The sequence below is a fragment of the Gopherus flavomarginatus genome, chromosome 13 (genome assembly GCF_025201925.1).
Source record: "Gopherus flavomarginatus isolate rGopFla2 chromosome 13, rGopFla2.mat.asm, whole genome shotgun sequence".
NCBI classification, from domain to species: Eukaryota; Metazoa; Chordata; order Testudines; family Testudinidae; genus Gopherus; species Gopherus flavomarginatus.
The window spans coordinates 29347020-29367924 of NC_066629.1; the positions used below are offsets into that span (position 1 = coordinate 29347020).

Sequence of the window (20905 nt, forward strand, 5' to 3'; positions counted from 1 at the left end):
CCATAAACAGGATCCAGTAAGGCTCAAAATCACAGGATTGAAGAGTCATTCCTGGTGTTACAACAGCCCCTGAGATCTTTACAAGTGAAAGGATCATGAAATCTTCTCCTTGGAAAAAGGCTGGTCAGTTCATAAGACCCACATATTGAAAACAGAGTGTCTTAGTGCAATGCCACGATGTTCGGGTTGCAAATTCGGCAGGGACTGTTCACATACCAACCCAAACTGGACTTTTGACTTCATGAAAAACACTTTACTGTAGTTCTCAGGTTTGACATCTTCAAACCTATATTTTGGGCCAGATGCTTTCCTTTTCGCCCTTCAGATGCCCAGACACCCCCAAGCCATTGCATGCTCTAGCTGAAGGGGAAGGGGGGTATGAGCATTACAGAGAGCAGCTGGATTTCAAATCAGTTGCACTAAGCTATGCACTAGTCACAGGACCTGAGTTTGAAGGAACTTGCAAAACTCCACCTTATTTTCACAGAACGAGCAGACTCTCAATTGGTTTGTGGCATAGTACAAGCATAAGGCCCCATTGAGCCCTCCTGTGATTCAGGAGCTACTGCAACTCTGAGGCTGCCTCGTGGGGACATGGAGTTAGGTCCTCAAAAGCAAACGGGGCTTTTGGGGGTTTCTGGCCTGAGTTTGTTCTCCCTCTCACAGATGTGCTTCTGGGATATACTGCTGTTTCACTTGACTCCTGCACCAAACAGCCATCTGGGAGGCTGATCTATTCCCTGAGTCCAGGAGCTGGACAGCTGCTGACACCTGCGGCTACCCTTACGCTGGAGGTAAACATATGACCTACGAATAGCTGGGAAGTGTTGTCTAGATGACAGGCCACTCCACAGGAACTGGAATTCAGGATCTGGGAATGATACAGTGGCAGCAAACGAAGCTTCTAGAGTGAAGAATGGTGTTGCCTTCCCTTTTACTCTCTAGCTTCCCTACAGCTGACTGAAGGAGTGGTGGTAATGGATGGTGTATGGCTGGCCTTCCTGGTTTGAGGACAGTGTGATATAACAAAGGGCATATGTCTTTCTGGCCTGATGTAGCTGCTTATGAGCTATCACTTCCCTGATAGTGATGTTAGTTAGGACATTCAGTGCACAGCAATCGGATCCAGGTTCACTCTCTGATTTCAACACTGTAGGCTTAGCAGATAAAAGACGAGGCTTGGAAGCTGCTTGTGTGACTGGGGATTAGAGAAAAGATGCAATGGGTGGTTGGATGAGAAAGGGATAGTGGGCTGTGCCTCTCAGTTAGTAACCCAAGAGCAGTCTAAAGCTCTGGGGTCACAAGTTGCTGCTCTGTGCAAGCTCACACGCCGAGTCCTCTTACCATGTGAGCGGAAGTCAGGCCTTTACAGCCTTTCTCCCCTGGGATGTCATCAGAGAGAGACTCTCCGTGACTAATTTGCTTCCTGTTCTCTTTGAAGCTGCTCTACCACGAGTCTCCTTTGTCCCCGAATCCCCAGTATGCCACATCGCTGCGCACCAGCATCACTCCCACCAAAAAAATTGAAATGGACCGTACCATCATGCCTGATGGCACCATTGTGACCACTGTCACCACCGTCCAGTCCAGACCCAAGGTGGACTGTAAGCTGGGTAAGGACTGATTAGAACTTCATACAGAGTCAGGTGTCTTAAGACTTGGCCGGTGTTTGCTTTATCAAAATGAAGTAAACTCTTATCTTGCCAGGCTAGCTCTGTGGTAAGAAGTTAAATTTTTGTTGCAGTCAGATCCAGCAATCCCTGCAATCTGCTCCTTTTGCAGCAGGAAAGAAGGGTTGCTGTTGGCATCACAAGTGGAGATGGTGGTGGTAACACTGCTATTTCACTTCCTACAAGCTACTTAAGAACGGCCATACTGGGTCAGACCAAAGGTCCATCTAGCCCAGTATCCTGTCTTCTGACAGCGGCCAATGTCAGGTGCCCCGCAGGGAATGAACAGAACAGGGAATCAAGTGATCCAGCCCCTGTCACCCATTCCCAGCTTCCGGCAAGCAGAGGCTAGGGACACATGGGGAATCTCACTGTACCCTTGGAGGACGCTGTTGGTACTTTGCTAACACTGGGGAGGCAAATGTAAAATAAGCCTCTTAAACCACACATGATAAAGGCTGTCTGGAGATGTGGATTTTAATCCCTTCTCTGTTTTTTGGCTTTTGGTATGACTTTCAGTCAAATCACTTCCCCCTCTCTGCTTCAATTGCCTTGTCAGTAAAATGAGGATAATACTGAATGCATGTATTTGGGAGGTTAATTTGTCAGCACAGAGTGCTACATATTATTATTTTACAGACCCAAATCCCCTTCCACCCTGCTGTGGGATGATAAGAATCCCTTTTCTTGGCACATTTCTTGGGTGGGGTTCCAGGTGGAGTGAAGAGGAGATCTACAGTTTGCTCCTCTGGTGTCACTGTTTAAAAATATTTCCTGGGTTGGGGTGAGGAAGCAGGGTATGCCAGGTCCAGTGTTTGGGCTGCTACATTTGCCCCATCTCTGGTGAAGATCACCTATCTCAGTGTGTGTTTTGGTAAACAAGTCCTGCTGGATGTAAGGGGTCCAATGGAGTCCCCCAAAGAGTTCACCTCCTTGTGTCTGTATGGGGAAATGGTGAGTTCATTTCATCCTTCTCAAAAGACAGGTGACCTCAGCTTTGGCCCAGATCCTTCACTTCATCGTCATCTTAACTTTGTGCCTCTTTCCTTTTTGAGTCTAGATTCACCTTCGAGGTCCCCATCCAAAGTGGAAGTGACAGAGAAGATGACGACAAGGCTTTCAGAGAGCAGTTGTCCCAGCACTGCCTTAGCCAGCAACAGCTGTAAGTGCACAAGAAACCGAGATCTTAATCTGGAGCAAAGGAGCTCTCTCCTCCTTCACAGTGGAAGCTGGGGATTGAGTCGATGAGACTCATTAGCAGTGGCCAAATGCAGCTCATCCTCGTGGTCCCACTGTACCCACTGCAGGAGGAGCCTCTTGGATTAGAATGTTCCATATGGTTCTACATTCTGGACTTTGAATTGTTCATGATCATTGAAGCAAATTTCCTGAGTTTCTCTAAGGGGAAGAGTGGATTAGTTAAAAACCCAACCCTCTACTCCTTGTTGTCAATTGTGGGCTGCGTGTGTACATGCTGTCCCAGCTCTGCGCAGAGAGCTGACACTGCAGATCTCAATTGAACTGTCAAAAAAGAGACAGACCCTGTTCTGTAGGAAAGACGTTCAGCCAGGTTTATTGTTGACGAAGCACAGTCCTAGTATCCCATAGACTCTACAGGACCACTAATGCGTGTATTTCCGTTACAGTGGACTAGCTCAGTGAGTGGCGGGACTTGCAATTCTCCCTCCTCAGCCCCACAAAGACACCCCTTCTAGGACTCCCTCTTTATACACTGATACAGACAAGTTACCTATTACCCTTCTGACTTGGTTAGTTACCACCCATTACCTTGTACATGTTGGTTAGATCAAAACATCTCTGTCCATCGCTGCTGTTGTCCTGACCTTATCTTTAAGAGAGCCAGTGTGTCCCTGTACCATCTTCGGGGAATGTGTTTACACCATATTGTGGTATTGGGGTGTTCTGGCACTAACCTTGTGGAATGTGTTTACGTGAATACTTAGTGCCAAGAAGTCCTTGTGGTTTTTGCAGTACTAGCCCTGTTTCTGCCAGGTTCTGTGAACTTGCAAATAAGCATTTTTTGTAACCAGGCCTGACTTCTGCTTGACTCTTGCAAACTTTGTTTTCTTCATGTGATTGCTCATGTCAATTAAAAGTAGGTGTGTGTGCACCACGTGCACAATCGTCGGAAGGTTTTCCCCCTAGCACTACCCGTCGGGTCGGCTGTGGGGCTCCCTGGAGTGGCACCCTTATGGCGGTGAATATAGGTCCCTGCCAACCCACCGCCTCTTCAGTTCCTTCTTACCGCCAGTATCAGGGGGTAGCTGTGCTAGTCTGTATCCACAAAAACAACAAGGAGTCCGGTGGTACCTTAAAGACGAACAGATTTATTTGAGCATAAGCTTTCGTGGGTAAAAAACCTCACTTCTTCAGATGCACTAGTGACAATCATTGGAGCTGCTTTGTTTTCTTGCCTCGAGCAAGCTCTTCTCCTAGCGAACAGTTGTTCTTGTATCCTATATAGTTAGTTAGTTCTTAGATAAGTTTCTGTTGGGGGTTACCCCTCATCCCCTATTTTTCTACTTCCCTCTGGGGACTGGGGCTTGCCTTGGTCTCAAGGCTTCAAATCCTGCAGGTCTTGCCAGAAATCTATGCCCAGGGAGATTCTTACGACTCCTGCTTAAAGTGCTTGGGGGAAGTCCACCAGACCTACAAGTGTAAGATTTTTAGGAGCTTCCCCCCGTTGGACTCCCTGGGACAGGAGAGCCAAATCGGGGAGTTGGGCCTCATAGAGATGGCAACCCAGCACTCCCCGGGGCCGACAGAGCTGGCCATCCTCACCTCAGCACTGATCACCATCACTGTCCCACATGCCACTGCCGTGGAGCCTGAGATCAGACTCTGAGCCAGAGTCATATGTCTCCAGATGCAGCCAGCACCGGTCTCGTCGCTCCAGGCATAACAAGACCTAGCAACTTTTGATGATGCCCTGGCCACTATGGTGACAGGCACCCACTCAGTGACCTCATGGGTGTATCATCAAGCCCAGGGACCAAGCTCTAGGTCCCTTTTGGTCACCTCAGATAGATAGGGACCGCCATCTGCCTTTATGGTGAGGGAACCTCCCAGGGGTTCCAAGACCAGCGCCTGGGCCAGCACCAAACTCGGCACCAAGTTTGCGTCCAGCATCGCGTCTGCCACTGCACAGGAAGTACCTGCATGAGAGGACCTCCATGAATTGGAAGGTCAGGAGGACCCCATGCTGATGAGGGCTGCTTCATCCTCCTCCCCGGACAAAGCAGTAGCAGCCTTGTCTGTCTCTTTACTGGCTTTGGCCAATAGAGCTCATCAGGAGCTGCTCAGAAGAATAGTCCCCAATCTTGACCTGCAAGCAGAGGAGGTCTCAGAAGAAATGGACCCTATGGTGGACATTCTGATGCCAGAAGGTCCTTCCAGGATGGCCTTGCCATTGAGCAAGACCATCCACAACACTACCAAGACCCTCTGGCACACGCCTGTTTCCATTTATCCCACGGCTAAAAGGGTAGAGAGGAAGTACTTTGTACCCTCTAAAGGGTACGAATACCTTTTCACCCACCCTCAGCTGGGCACACTGGTCATGGATGTGGCCATCGCCAAGGAAAGGCAGGGTCACCAGGGCCCCACTCCAAAGTTTATCTAAAAAGAGGAAAAGAAGCTGGATCTCTTCAGCCATAAGGTCTATTTCACCGAGGGGCTCCAGCTTCAAATCACTAATGGGCAGGCGGTTCTTAGCTGCTATAGTTTTAACTCTTGGAACTCCTTGTTCAATGAGGAGTTCAGGGTGCGGGAAGGGGCTCCAGGTGAAGGAGTGGGGGGGTGGGATGGGGGCTCCGGATGGGGGTGCAGTCTCTGGAATGGGCCTGGGGATGAGGATTTGGGGTGTAGGAGGGTGCTCCAGGCTGGGACCAAGGGGTTCGGAGGGCAGGAGGGAAATCAGGGCTGGGCAAGTGGGTTGGGGTGCAGGAAGAGGTGCAGGTTCCAGCTGGGAGTGCAGGATTTGGGGTGCATGAGGGTGCTCTGAGCTGGGATCAAAGGGTTTGGAGGGCAGGAGGGGAATCAGCGCTGGGGCAGGGGGTTGGGGTGCAGGGAGAGGCTATGGGGTGCAGGCTTCAAATAGCGCTTACTTCAAGTGGCTCCCAGAAGCAGCGGCCATGTCCCCACTCCGGCTCCTAAGCGGAGCCTCGGCTAGGCGGCTCTTCGCACTGCCCTGTCCATAGACACCACCCCTACAGTTCCAATTGGCCGCAGTTCCCGGACAATGGGAGTTGTGCGGGCGGCGGCAGCGTGCAGAGTGGAGCCCCCTGGCTACCCCTACATGTAGGAGCTGAAGTGGGGCCATGCTGCCACTTCTGGGAGCCACATGGAGCACCCCCCAACCCTGCTCCCCAGCTGGAGCACCACAGCACTGGAGCAGGGCAAGCCCCGGACTCCTCTCCCCGGCGGGAGCTTGAGGACCAGCTTAAAACAGCTGACGTGCCGGATCCAGCCTGTGGGACATAGTTTGCCCACCCCTTTCTAGAGCAACCTTAAAGTCCTTGGGGTTTCATGAGCCGGCCCTGCAAAGGAAGCGTTTTAAGCCTCAGCTCCTGCCTTGCTTTTACCCCTCTTGGCCGAGGCAAGACTATAACAGGAGGTGGGGTAGGAGTAATAGAAAAAGGCCTCTCCTCCTTTACCCAGGGCCAAGGCTCGGCGAGACAATCGCTGGCTCCTAAGAACCTTCTCAAAGAACGTGTTTATTCCAAGACTCACTTGCCTCCCCTCTGTTGGGGTGTCGAGCAAGAAGAACTGAAGAGGTGGCAGGTTGGCAGGGACCTGTATTCACCACCATAATTGTGCTACTCCAGGGTGCTCCACAGCTTACCTGGCGGGTACCGCTAGGGGAAAAACCTTCTGTCAATCATGCATGCGGCGCTCACACACCTACTTGGAATGAACATGAGCAACACATCTCGAAGAACAACAACAGTTACAAAAGGTAGGTAACCATTTTTTATCTCAGCAGGGCCTGACTTTAGTTAAGGCTTTAGACCTTACACCAAGCCCCTCGTACCAGCCCTCATGTCTCAGGCTCTGTTTCTAATGCATCCTCTAATTTCCTTCCACACCTCCAGACACCTTGTCAGCCATCTTGCATGTCTGTAAGACGTCCCATCCCAAAGTGCTTTGCAGGTTGTATACCCGTGGATTGCTTCTCACCTCTGAGAGAGAACACACCAGTTGTTTAACAGTATACAACAAATCTTCAGGACGGTTTAGGACAGGAAGTGAAGCAGAATCTCACATCCATTTGAAACTGCATGGTAGATTTAAGGAGGCAAAGTGGAATTACCAGAGTCAGTAATTTGTGTCAGGGCACAAGCAACCAAATGCCTAATAATTTACAAAAAGTTCTAGGGGAACTTTGTTACCCATGAGTGGCTGGGACTCTGAATTTTTAAGTCTTACAGTTCAGCTGTCAACTCTTCCAAGACTTCCTTCTCCAGCATCATGCAGGTCATTCAGGAAAGTCTGTGGTAACTCTTCTTCTTGGGCCTATTTTCCCCCCTCTTCTCTCTCTATCTTCTCTCTCTTCCCCCACCCCCCACGCCTCCGCACTGGGTACACTTGGTTCACTGATAATGCATCTCAATCTGGAGGTGACTTATCTCTGCTCAGGAGCGCTGCAATCATGTCCGGGGGTTGTTTCCTCTTTTGTGTTCAGGGGACAGTCACATGTCCAATGGCTTGGATCCTGTGGCCGAGACAGCAATCAGGCAGTTGACTGAAACAAATAACAAATCTGCCAAGAAGACCCCTACAAAACGCAGCACACTTATCATCTCGGGAGTTTCCAAGGTAACTGATGATCTGGGAATTCTCCTCCAAAGTTGTTTTTGTGCACTGAGGGTTGTTAATAGGGGTATGAGTGTCATGATGGTTGGCCCTGCAGGGTACTCATATACAAAGGAATCTGTTTGTGCTGAATAATGACCTGCAGTCATGTAGCATCACCCCACAAAGGATCTCAAAGCACATTGCCGTCGCTGAAATGCAGCTGTCTTTGGGGGTTCAGTAGGTCACAGCAGTAGGATAGAAAGTTAGTGAAGATGATGCAGCGTCCAGTTGAAATTTCATGGGGGATTTAGAGAAGGGGAATGGGATTTCGCCAGATGTCCCTGGCTGGAGGACGGAGGAGGAGAATCATGCTGTGCTTTGAAATCCATGCACTTCAAACATCTCTCTCCAAATATTGGCAACTATACAAACATACACTCTCCTAGCACTACACTGACTGGGGCATTGGCTCCTCTGAGGAAACAGAACTTGAAGGCTTCAGAATCAAAACGTGGAGTTTCACAGTGCTTAAGAACATGTGCAAAGCCCATCCGTCCTGAGCCTCAGAGTCCCACCTAATGTTCCTCTCATGGGGCAGTCTAATGTTTTGAAATATCACTCTGTAGTTTCTCCTCTCCTTCCAGGCCACAGAAGCTCATTTTTCTCTAGATGGGAGAATTAGTAAGAACAGCTTGAGCTCTTTATTTTTAAAGAGAGGAGGAGATAGCCCAATGGAGACGAAGGTCATTTGTGAACTTTAACTCTCAACTTCTGTCTGTTTGACCTTTGCATCCCCTTCAGGTACCAATTGCCCAAGATGAAATGGCACTTTCTCTTGGTTATGCGGCATCTATGGAGGCCACCATGCATGGATACTCCATAATGGCAGGCATGTGTGACCACCCGCAGAGCTCCACTGAGCCAACCCAGCTGCTGGAAGCATCGTTCTCAGGACAGAGAGCTAGTCAGGAGCTGGATGAGACAACACGATCAGACATCTCTGAGAGACCCTCGGTGGAGGATGTGGAATCTGAAACTGGCTCCACAGGAGCCCTCGAGACCAGGAGCTTAAAGGATCACAAAGGTGAGGCTGAGTGAGCAATGTTCAGCGCAGCAGGGCCTGGGGAATGACATGACAGTCTCTCACTTTGGTAGTACAACATCCTCTGTCTAGCATCCGACGTGCGGGTCACGTTAACTTTGCTCGTGTTCTGTGTTTCTGCTTTCATAATGAGGGGCAGAAGGGAAATTTTTTTAATGAGTAGTTATGGCTATTTTCGTTAGGGTTTGGGTGGGATGTTAGGGGTTTTTTTTGTGTGGGTTTTTTTTTTTTTAAGGCAGTCACTTCTTGTGAGCAAATCAAGGTGAACGGTGTACTGTAATTCATGCTGCTAGCTAGGAGATCTTGCTAATTACTCAGCTGAGTAAGTGAACAAATAAACAAGCAGAATACATTACAAAATACCAGAAGAGTATAGTGTAATTTTTAAGACTAGCTCGCTAGTACGTATTCTACAGGTATAGCTCGTAAGTTACAATGGCTATATCATGGGAGACCTTGCTATAGTGTCTGTTCGAGCTTTGATGAGAATTGGAGCTGGTGTTAGGTGTATGTGTGTGAATTATGTGCTGGAGGTTCTGCTGTAGTTAAGGAACAGAACCAAACACTTCTGCCTAGGCTAAATATTGATTGGCCGTCTGCATATGAGGTAGTAGACTTGTGCTGGAGCCCCAGTTTAGACATAAGAAAATGGTCCTGAACGCATCCCTAACTTCCCCAGACCCATTGTCATGGATGTAAGACTAAAGAGTTGAAATTCAGCAAAATATGAACCATGGAAAAGTTTTTTTTATTAGGAGAGAATCTTGCCCTCATATTGATGAGCCTGAGAGAAAGGTGCAGGATTGCATTGTAGTCACTAGCAAAGAGCTAGCTCCAGTGATCACCAGTAAGAAAATGGAGACAGAAGGGTGAAAAAGGTAAGGAAGAAATGGCACACTAAATCATTGAGCTGATCTCTTGCCCACTCCTTCTTGCTCAGAGGTAGGCTAGTGTAGTGGTTCTCAACCAGAGGTCCAGGGCCGACTGGGGGGCTGCGAGAAGGTTTCAGAGGGTCTGCCAAGCAGGGCCTATGTTAGACTTGCTAGAGTCCAGGGCAGAAAGCCGAAGCCCCTGTCATAACATTTTTTTCCAGATCTGGACCTTAGCGTCCAAAATATGGGTGTTAGCATGAAAACCTCCAAGCTTAGTTACCAGCTTGGACCTGGTAAAGCTGCCACTAGCCAGGAATTATACAGTGCCTAGCTTACTGTGGTCTCCCCAAAACCTTCCCTGGGGGACCCCCAGACTCAGATGCCTTGAGTTCTACAAGAAAGGAAAATAACCCCCTCCCCTTGTTTCCTTGTTACTTCCTCCCAGGCTCCCCTCCCTGGACGACCCTAGGAGATTCCCTGCTTCTAGTCCTGGAAACATAAGTACCGAGAGAGCTAATCTCTCTCCCCACCTTCACCCACAGGGTATGCAAAGTCAGGCTTAGTAAATCAAACACAAAGAGATTTTCCCCCTGACTTCTTCCTCCCACCAATTCCCTGGTGAGCTGCAGACTCAATTCCCTGGAGTCCCCACTAAAGAAAAACTCCAACAGGTCTTAAAAAGAAAGCTTTATAAAAAGAAAGAAAAATACATTAAAAATAGTCTCTGTATAAGGTGACAATCTACAGGGTCAGTTGCTTAAAGGGGAAAAATGAATAAACAGCCTTATCCAAAAAGAATACAATTCAAAACACTCCAGCAACTTCACACATGTAAATACAAAAAAACAATATAAACCTATTGTCTTACTATCTTTGTACTTACAACTTGGAAACAGAAGATTAGAAAGCCAGGAGATAGAAAAATCACTCTCAGAGCCGAGAGGGTCAGACCCAAGACAAAGAACAAAGAACTCAGACCCAAAACTTCCCTCCACCCAGATTTTAAAAAGTCTTGTTTCCTGATTGGTCCTCTGGTCAGGTGTTTCAGGTTCCCTGTGTTAACCCTTTACAGGTAAAAGAACCTTAGCTTTCTGTTTATGACAGCCCCACCTCGTGGGGCTGAAGCTGGAGGCCCTGAGCCTTGCCACCTGGGGCTGAAGCTGAAGCCTGAGCAACTTAGCTTTGCGGGAGCCCCCTGTGGCATGTGGCCCCTGGCAATTGCCCTACTTGCTACCCCCTATGCCAGTCCTGGCTTTTATATGCAAAAAAATAGTAGTTGTGGCACAGGTGGGCCATGGAGTTTTTATAGCATGTTGGGGGGGTGGGGGGGGGGCTCAGGAAGAAAAAAGTTGAGAACCCGTGCGCTAGTGTATCCCCCAAGCTCAGACTGGAAACCAAGTGGTGGTACTCTCCCAAGTTGCAGGCACAAAGCAAGTTCTACCCACTTCAGATGCTGCTGAAAGCCTATTGTGTGGATGGTGAATATACAGTACAATCACATGTACTCAGCTCGTCATCTTGGGCCTGATTGTCCTTTAAATTACGTTTGAATACAACCTTGGGACTGGATTAAGGCATAAGCACAGTAGACACATACTGAGGGCCTGTGGTCTACCATGAGATTTTGATTCATTTCATTTTTAATGAAAGCTGTTTCTAGCCCTTGTAGTTTTTAAGAAAAACTTGAAAATGTGAACTGAGTGTAACTGGTGCAGTGATACCTGCCCAAGTCAGATTGTCTCTAGCAGAGAAGGAAGCAGCAGCCTCTAGAGCTGTGGTTTTCAAACTTTTTGTATTGGTGACCCCTTTCACACAGCAAGCCTATGAGCGTGACACACACCCCCTTATAAATTTAAAAACACATTTTTTTTAAATATTTAACACTATTATAAATGCTGGAAGCAAAGCAGGGTTTGGGGTGGAGGCTGACAGCTTACGATCCCTCACTTAATAACCTCATGACCCCCTGAAGGATCACAACTTGTTCCCTCTAGGCTGGGCGGTTGGGTGGCAGTCCAGGAGTGATTCAAATGCTGTGCACTTGATTAGCCCCTCCCCCAACTGCTTTGCTGCCACGTTGCTCCTGCAGCTGCTCCTGGGACCCTTCTGCTGGCTGTGCAGAGTGGGGGATGAAGTGAGTGCTGATGTCAGGGTGTCCCCCTTCCCCTGCCCCTATACCCTGTCCCCACAGAGAAGGGGAGAGGGGACAGCCTGATTGAGGACATGGAACAGGAGAAAGCTGTTGGGTCTGAGATCTGAACCAGCCTTTCCAGTAAATAAGTACCTTAAAGAGACCATGCACAGTCTCTGAGAGTTCCCCAGCAGCCGGCATACACTGTCTGTCTGTCTGTCTGTCTGTCTCTCCCCTCCCACTCCTGTGCCCATGTACCCCAACTCTGCGGGAGGGGAGACAGGGCTCAAGACAGAGCAAGAGAGCTTTCAGCGAGTGTCTTTAAAGAGACAGTGCACAGCGTCTCTCAGAAACTTCCCCAGCAGGCTGCGTGTGCACACTGTCTCTCTCTCACACACTCTTCCACGCTCACCTCCAAACACATACTTACGATGATGATGATGTTACTTCTTGATACTTCCTGCAATGCGCACACATTCTCTGTAATTTTCTTCTTTCAAAGCGTGTTGTTTTAGTTTTTTGACTGGTCTCTGCATTTCATAGTTTTTATGTCTCTTACACTTAAACTTAATTCTTTGAGTAGTGAGTTCTAAAATGCCTGACCTGTCCAGGCTGGAGTCGTCATCCCTATGGTAACTTTTTAAAAATATATATTATATTTAGGTTTTTTGTTTCTACTGGTGTGCACATAACAAAATTTATTTCACACATGGATGGAAAAAAATAGAGGGAACATTGGTCACGACCCCCAGTTTGAGAACCCCTGCTCAAGAGCCAAGGAAGAATCCACCTGGCCCCCCGAATCCATCATTGGAGCAGAGCTGGCCACTAGGGTTGGGGGCTGGCTGATGGAAAGACTTGTATGCCCTACTCGTCTTTCTGAGACTCGATCCCTTTTGGGACCAGAGCTTCATTCTTACTTTCTCTGGACTTTAGGCTTCTCAAGTCATATTATGGAGCAGGGTGATCAGCAGGGCCGGCACTACCATTTAGGCAGCCTAGGCAATCGCCTAGGGCACCAGAATAAATGGTGGGTGCCTTTTTGCCAGAGGGGGTGGCAGGCGGCTCCGGTGGAGCTGCCGCAGTGGTGCCTGCGGAGGGTCCGGTGCTCCGCGGCTCCGGTGGAGCTGCCGCAGTGGTGCCTGCGGAGGGTCTGGTGCTCCGCGGCTCCGGTGGAGCTGCCGCCATCATGCCTGCGGACGGTCGGCTGCTCGCATGGCTCTGGTGGACCTCCCGCAGGCACGACTGCGGCAGCTCCACCGGAGCCACGGGACCAGCGTGCGGGGTGGCGAAATTGCCATCCGCCTAGGGCGCTCAAACTCCTAGCGCCGGTCCTGGTGATCAGACAGCAAGTGTTAAAAATTGGGACACACTTTTTCAGGGGTTGGGGGGTATATAGTCACATATATAAGGCAAAGCCCCTAATATCAGGACAGTTATGATGTTATCGGGATGTTTGGTCACCCTAGGTGGGGGGAGTAATGATCCTTCTCCCAAATGCCACCAAAATACATGTCACTCAGAATAGCTTGTGTTCAGATCTTGGTAACATGATCCTCCCTCTCATTCCTTACATGCTTTGTGATAGTAGCAAAATAGCTAATGCTTTCAATATTTAAATATCAAAAGTATTATCTGAGTTCACCGCCTTTTGACAATAGTAGGGCAGTTCACATTTCTCTGAGCTATTGTCTGAGACTGTGTAGATAGACATTGCTACATCGGTCACACATTTTCAAGTTCCTCTGTGCAACACTGAAAGTCTTTGCTAGCAACTTAGCCCAGGTCTGCGCCAGGAAATTAGATCAGTATAACTAGGTCATTTAGGAATGTGAAAAATCCATGCCCTTGGGCTTGTCTACACACTACTGGCCGGATCTATGGGCAGCGATCAATCCAGCGCGGGTTGATTTTATCACATCTAGTATAGACGCGATAAATCGACCGCCGATCGCTGTAGTGTCAACTCTGGTACTCCACCTCAACGAGAAGCGCAGGGGGAAGACACCACAGTAAGTAGATCTAAGTACATTGACTTGCTGCTGAAGTTGCGTGACTTGGATCGATCTCCCACCCCCTAGCGTAGACAGCCTCTTGAGTGAAACAGCAGTACCAGTCCAACCCCTGGCAAAGACAGCACTCAGCTGATAGGATAATTCTCCTGTTGACATAGCTACCACCTCTTGGAGGTCGAGTACCTACACTGACAGGAGAAACTCTTTTTTGTAGACATAGATAGCGTATTCACTGAAGTGCTGCAGTGTTTGAAGTGTAGAGCTGCCGTTACTTTAAAAAAAATTTTTAAAAAAATCTGAGTGTCACTTGTTGGCTGCATGTGTGTGTTCTCAGTGTGTGCTGTCCCTGCTCTGTGCAGGTCGCTAACACAGCAGACCTCTATCAAACTACCCAAAAAGACCATGGACTCTGTTCCGTAGCAGAGGCGCCTGGCCAGATTTATTGCTGATGAAGCATGATCCTAATATCCTATAGATTCTACAGGACCAATAACGCATGTTTGCCCATTACAGTGGACCAGCTCAGTGAGTGGCGGAACTTGCCATTTCCCCTTCAGCCAGACAGACACCCCTTCTGAATTTTCTACACGGATACAAACAAGTTACATATTGCCCTTCTGACATGGTTAGTTACCACCCTTTACCTTGTACATGTCAGTTAGATCAAAGCATCTCTGTCCATCACTGCTGTCATCCTGAGCTTATCTTTAAGAGAACCAGTGTGTCCCTGTGCCATCTTCGAGGAATGTGTTTACACCATATCGTGGTATTGGGGTGTTCTGGCACTAACCTGGAATGTGTTTACGTGAATACTTAGTGCCACTGAGTGCTTGTGTTTTTGCAGTACCAGCCCTGTTTTAGCCAGGTTCTGTGAACTTGGAAATAGGCATTTTTTGTAACAGGGCCTGACTTCTGCTCATAGCTTGAATCTTGCAAATTTTGCTTTATTTCAGCAGGGCCTCACATCAGTTCAGGCCTTAGGCCTTACACCAGGCCCCTTATACCAGACCTAATGTCTCAGGCTCTCCTTTCTATTACACTGAGATTGTGCAAAACAAGAAGGCAATCTTTAAAAAATGTTGGATCGCTGACCCTCCCCAATTCAAACCTAGGCCATCTGTCTCATCCCAGGTATGGAGAAGGGGTATTGCACAAATTAGCACAAGACCCAGCTGAAAGGAAAGACTTCTAGGGAGAGCTCAAGGATAGTAGGAAATAAGTGACTAGCACCTAGCTAAGTTGTGACTCTCTTCTGCTGGCCTGTGGATGTCTCATCCTTTCTCCAGAGAGGAGACTTTGTAGTATAGTGTTTTAGAGCAGAGGACTAACTTCAGAGGCCCTGGTTCTAGTCACAGCTCAGGCACTGACTCTCTGCATGTCCCTTTTCTGCTGTACTTCATAAACCTGTAAAATCGAATTGATGATGGTCCTTCACAGGGAGGTGTCTGTAAAGCACAAAATCCTGTTGTTGAAAGCTCCCAAGGCAGGGCATGGTTATGTCTGTCGTCTTCTTCATTTTGTCTTATTCTCCAGTCAGCTTTCTCCGGAGCGGCACCAAGCTCATCTTCCGGAGGAAGAATAAGCAGAAGGAAGCAGGCCTGAGCCAGTCGCATGATGACCTGTCCAATGCCAGCACCAGCTATGCCACCAGGAAGAAAGCCAGCAGCTTCTCCCGGCGCCTCATCAAGCGCTTCTCCTTTAAGTCTAAATCAAAACCCAAGGCCAACGCCAGCACAACATCGATGGGCGAGAAGTAAGGTTGGGATGAGCCAGTCTGAAAGATTGCATTGAAGCCCCCTTTGTTTCTGTGTCTTTCCCACCCCAGGTATCTGTGAACTACAATCCAATTCCTTCCTTCCTCAGCTGAGGCGGACACTGCCCCTCCCCTGGTGCTTTATGTTGGTTGAGGAGGTAAGGGAGTTATGAACTGAAAGTTTGGGTTGATTAGCCACCCTGTTTCTGCCTCTTCTGGATATCATGACCCATTTGCTCTTGCATAAGACCTGATAGCTTGCTAAGCAGTCATTCTGACTGCTCCCGGCACTGGTGGAATGACTCCATATCCTCCTGATTGCCTTGCATCTTTGACTTCTCCAGATGACCTTCTAGAAGGGGGACAGGGCCTCTGAGATGTCTTCTCCAGGGTTAAGACTTAACCCTTTAGTTCCTGAAATCTTTAACTGTATGGCAAAAGAGACCTTTGAATAACTTTTTTGGGGAAAAGGGGTTAATCTATGGAAAATCAAGGCTCCTCCACTGTACGTCTGCATGTTGCAGAGTTCATGGCCTGACTGAGGAGTAACACCTGTTTGCTGCAGCCTGCCAGCTGAGGTAACTTTTCAGGGGAAAGAGTAACTCCATAAACCAGTTATGCTATTTGAACAGTGCCCCCCTGTTTTGTAGAGTATTTTGGGAATTTTTCTTTTAAATGAAAGGACGTACCAGAAAAAGGGAACACGAGATGAGACTCTGCAAGACAACTGGGTCCTTGCAAAAGTCCTCTTATTATCACTACTGCAGCAGCTGCTAGCCAGACATAAGGCTCCCTACTATTGCCAGGGTGTTAATAGAAAGATGAACTGATCCATAGATGTAGCTCCCCCAAATGTGGTGTCCACCACATCTAGCCGTCTGGACCAGCAGCTAGTCTTTGTGCATATGGCCTCCTTTCCTTACAGAGGTGTTTGGGGCCACTGGAGAAACAGATGTTCTTCGGTCTTGTAGGATGCAAGCACAGCTGTTGTGGTCCATGAGTGCTGTACTCTGAAGACCAACAGGATGCTTGGAAAATGAGGGGTAGATTTGCACTAGAGGAGTGTTTGCTATGTAACTTGAAGTTTATTTTAGTGCCCCATGTGCCCCATTCTTTAGTGGAAAGAGTGAAGGTGAAGTCCACCACAGAAAAGATTTAACTTGTTAAAATGGACCTTTCCCTAGTGACTCCTGATGGCACTGACTCTTCCTCCTGCAAATCTGATTCTGACTATGTATCTTTCTTTCAAGTAATATATGAATGTACTCGATTTGTCTTGTATTGGCAGAGGAAATGAAGGACCCTGCATTTCTTAGCATCAACTTCATTGCATGAAAGAGAATCAAGTAGACAGCTAGGCAGACTCTCTGCCCTGAATGTGGCAGGGAGTTAGAAGTCGCTGAATTTACTTGTATTGTGAAGTTCCCTTCAGGCCCACTTTGAATGAGTCAAACCAAGAACATTTTGGAAGGAACCAATGTCCTATGAGAGTATCATGTGGGAATAAATGGTTTGAAAAGGAGCATCTGCTCTTCAGCAGGATGTAGAAGTGCGGAGAAGGGAGACCAGAGAAGAAATCATCCTAAAAGATGAGGTCACCTGGGACTGGTCTTATTTTCCTCCTCCCCAAGTCACTAGGGTGGCTACTAGGATGGGAAATCATTTCTGCCTAGAAAGGGGATGTTGTGGTGTGTGTGTTTTTGTATTTTTTGTTTTGTTTTGTTTTAAAGGCAGCTTGTATGTGGGAAAAAATTATTCCTGGGTGATTGCAGGATGACAATTATTAGGTTTTGCAAAAATTACAGAGGAAGTCCTGTCTATGGGAAAATCCTTGAACAGTGATCGTGGGGCACATCAAAAGGCTAGAAGGGGGTTAGCAGTGTATAACTGTGAAAAGTTTAGGGCCAGGAACTATTCATGTTCCTGGGCTCAGGGAAGCACTAAGTTCTGGGTTGGATCCAGAGTGCTCAGCTATGCTTTGAAAGCTAACAAGTGGGACACCTAAGTTAGAGGTGCTCTTTAGCATTGTCCCGCTCACCCCAGCTAGACTGGGGTGTGCACAGTATAAAACTGATCCAGCTGGCCAGTAGCCTCCTCTTTTTTTCCCAGCTTTGGTCCTGAACAGTCTGTTCAGTCTTGACATCCTTTCTATTTTTCTCCCTTTTCCTTCCTTACTGAGAAACCATCATGCTTATGCCACTCCTTCCTACAGCACCTGCTATCTGTCACTGAAACATGAGCTCCTTGATGGAGACTGTGCCAAGATCTCAGTTGTGTCATGTTGGCAGTTTTGGATGACTCCTAGAAAGATGTACCACCCACCTTTCTGTCACAGCTCACCTTCCTCTGTGTCCTTTTCTGACTGGAAATCTTCCACCTCCCTCATTCTTTGTTTTGTTTGTTTTTTCTTTCTCAACTTTCGGGAGGTAGTTTGAGACTAAAAGTGGTTAATGTTCTGAAGCCAGACAACATCAAGATTTCTCCAACAGCTACCTATGAAACCCTTCAGTGGACACTGTAGCAGCTTCCCTGGAAGGCTGAAGATAGTGAAATACACATATTTGAGGTTAGACTGAACATAAACTACGATCTGAACATGACTTTGAATAAGAGAAACAAGCAACTTCTGAGCCGGAACTTAACTGTTTCCTAAGTTTTGAATTGAGCTTTAATTCTTCGTAAACAACAAATGGAATGGGCTGGCTCTGCTGGAGAGGATGTGACTATGGAAATGCCAGTGCAGGTTGTTTTGTACTTCTTGAAATGTAAGAATCCAGGCACTTCAGTACACCCAGATAGCCGTTTACAGGTGGCTGCAGGGCCTGGTGGATATCTCCTTAGCAGGGTTAAACAAGGAGTCACGTCTTTACTTTCTTATGAGCTTTTATTTAAAGTGTCTGGTAATTGGGTGATGGTATTCTTAGAGCAGGGTTGCTCAGTTGTATGGTCTTGGTTAAATGACACATTCTTCTCCTGTTCTGCATCTTCACATTTGTACCCAGTATTTTTCATAGGTAGCTGCTACCATGCACAAACAGTAGATTGTGGGACTTTTGCCCATGCCTTTTGTGTACTTCTGGGTACCTGATATATAAGGAATGCTGATGCTTCAGCCTCGCAATTAGGTGGGATTAGGTCAAGTAACTGATCTACCTTTGGCATACTTCCAGGTGAAAGAGGCCATGTACATCTTTAGCATCCAAACACTTTGAGAATTTGATGTGTTTAAGGAGCAAGTCCTGTGGGATTTTATTTTCAAAATTGGTCCTTGAGTCTTAAAAGATCTAAGTTTTTCTTTCTGTACTTGTATTTATTGCTTTGAAATGTTTGCGATGTAAACTACCTTTCACAGAGGCTGTCATACCCTCAGAGGGTTATTTATTCCCTCAACCACTTGATTGCTCATCTTGGTGCTATCACAGTAATTTGTGGTATAGCCGCCAGGATCTGCAAGGATGAAGATGGCAGATTTTTCTGCACTCTTTAGATTAAAGCTGCAGAGCATCTCCTTAAAGGGTCACTGGGGTCAAACACGTAAATGTAATAAAAACTGGTTGTTTACCAAATATCAGTGTGTTGATGTGTATTGGAGGAAAACTGAATGTAAAGTTTTAGGGTTTGCTTGCTTTTTGGGGGTGGGAGGGAAGAATTGCATTCTTTTGACACATCTGCTGTGCATATAGTGCAACATTCTGCTGGCTGTTTGAGAACCAAAAAGTGAAAGTGATTCTGAACAAATGAAAACACAGTGTCATTGCCTAGGCTGAAGCTAATGTAAAAACTACACAATGTAAATGAATGTTAGTCTCTAATGTGATGGTAATAACACACAGCTAAAGAAATGCATTTTAAAAATTAGTTTTTAATTTGAATGCCCTTTTCTAATTAGCCATCAAAGCTGTTATTTAAGCCTATAGATGAAAAATTAAAGTCCATTTTCTGTCCTTAGTCTACAGGCAATCTCATCTCATGTCAATAGAAACTGCATGCGTAGATGAGGGATGCTATGCAGTTTTAAATGTTAAGAGACACACACACATACAGGCTTAAGTGCAAAAGGCAGTGTAATGGAGATCTCTCTTTTGAAGGATGTTTCAGAAAGCTTCTTGTTAATGGAACCTAATTGTGTGTGTGTTGGGGAGTGGGGTTCTTTGTAAACAGCATTGTTCGGCTATCTTTTTACAGGCTATAATATGAACTGATTGAAAAGGAGAGGTATGATCAGTAGGTCTGCTTACTAGCCTTTACAGACTTTGTGGTGAACCAAAATGGCAATCCTCCCCATTCCCATAGGCATTTTTTGTAATGTGGTATATTTAAAAAATAAAATAAAAATGAAAACTGCTTCTCACAAATATCTGTTGAATACACTTAAGAATTTCATGGTCAGATGAGTTGAGGTAATGGAAAGGGGACTACAGCCAGGCAGAGAATAGGACAAATAACTGGGGTGAAGTTGGGGATATTGAAAAATTTTATACAGACCTCTGCAAATTGTTCACTCTTTACTCAGCTAAGTTAATTACTGCTGTTCAAATTAGAATATGCATATATGTATATACAGGGTGCGTATGTGTACAGAAGTTTTCTTCTGTTTCCTCTAAGTTAACCTTACTTAGGGACTTGTTTCCTGTGAAAACTTCTTTCTTTGGGTTAGATTTCAAATCTATAGAGCTGGGGGCTTGTGGGCAACTAGCAAGCCAATCTGATCCCGGATGAGACAGCAGCTGTGACTTAGATCTTATTTGTTCCTTTCAGCTGTCTTTTTCTTCCCTTCCTGTACATAATTAATATACAGTGAAGGTGTCATATCCTTGGTAGCAGAGATTCAGTGAAACCTCTTGTAAAATAAAAAGCAGGTGTGTACCATGTGATATTGTAGCTCCTTTACATGAGTGCCCCTCAACTCAGGACTTCTTCCACAGGTATCTGCTTGCTTTGCTCACTTGTACAGGTTCTGGAGCAAACACCCACACTGAGTCTGAGCTAGTGCCCCATGCTTGTGCTCTTTTTTGTACTTCGATGCCTTCTTCGTGGGTGGATTATTTTAACACCAGATTTCAATACAAAGAAAAATAGGAACTGTTTAGCTATTTAAGAGATTAGAGTACAATGATTTATTTAAAGATGAAATGGATGAAATTCTGCACCTTTGTAAATGTTTAAGAAGATTTCCATTGCTGTGTAATGGCCTGAATTTGTTAACTTATTAAACTAAATGGAAGTTTATAAACAGTATCTTGTGTCCTCACTTCACATGCCTTGGAGTTCGTTGAAAGGGTTTGAATAGCCAGAAATTCCTGGATTTTTTTGTTGATTTTGTGTTTTTTAACAAAACAACTGTTACACTTAACAGCTTATGGAATTTGAAATATAGTGTAGTGGTGGAATAATAGTTAATGAGAGATGAAACCATCAGCAGTTGCTGTGTGACTAGACTAGTACTATCAGTCCATCTCTTCTGCAATATACCGTTTTTCAGAGAGAAGCAATGGGTGAGGGGAATGCACCCATACAAGTTTGTGGTGTGGGTGATGTAATACTC

General features: G+C 46.6%; 1 protein-coding gene across 6 annotated transcripts in view; it reads left to right on the top strand.

The window, feature by feature from the left end:
* C2CD2L (C2CD2 like) overlaps positions 1-20593 on the top strand; it is a 33324-nt gene extending 12731 nt beyond the window's left edge. For 3 of the 6 annotated variants that reach the window (XM_050921999.1, XM_050922000.1, XM_050922005.1), the window contains exons 9-15: positions 667-794; positions 1442-1613; positions 2731-2832; positions 7375-7508; positions 8289-8571; positions 15141-15360; positions 17850-20593. In XM_050921999.1, coding sequence (XP_050777956.1) covers positions 667-794; positions 1442-1613; positions 2731-2832; positions 7375-7508; positions 8289-8571; positions 15141-15360; positions 17850-17859 — 1049 coding nt within the window. In that variant the 3' untranslated portion in view covers positions 17860-20593. Of the gene's footprint in view, positions 1-666; positions 795-1441; positions 1614-2730; positions 2833-7374; positions 7509-8288; positions 8572-15140; positions 15366-15470; positions 15519-17849 lie in introns of all 6 variants that reach the window. The other 3 variants (XM_050922004.1, XM_050922002.1, XM_050922001.1) reach the window with 3 other exon arrangements.
* Positions 20594-20905: the final 312 nt, after the last annotated feature.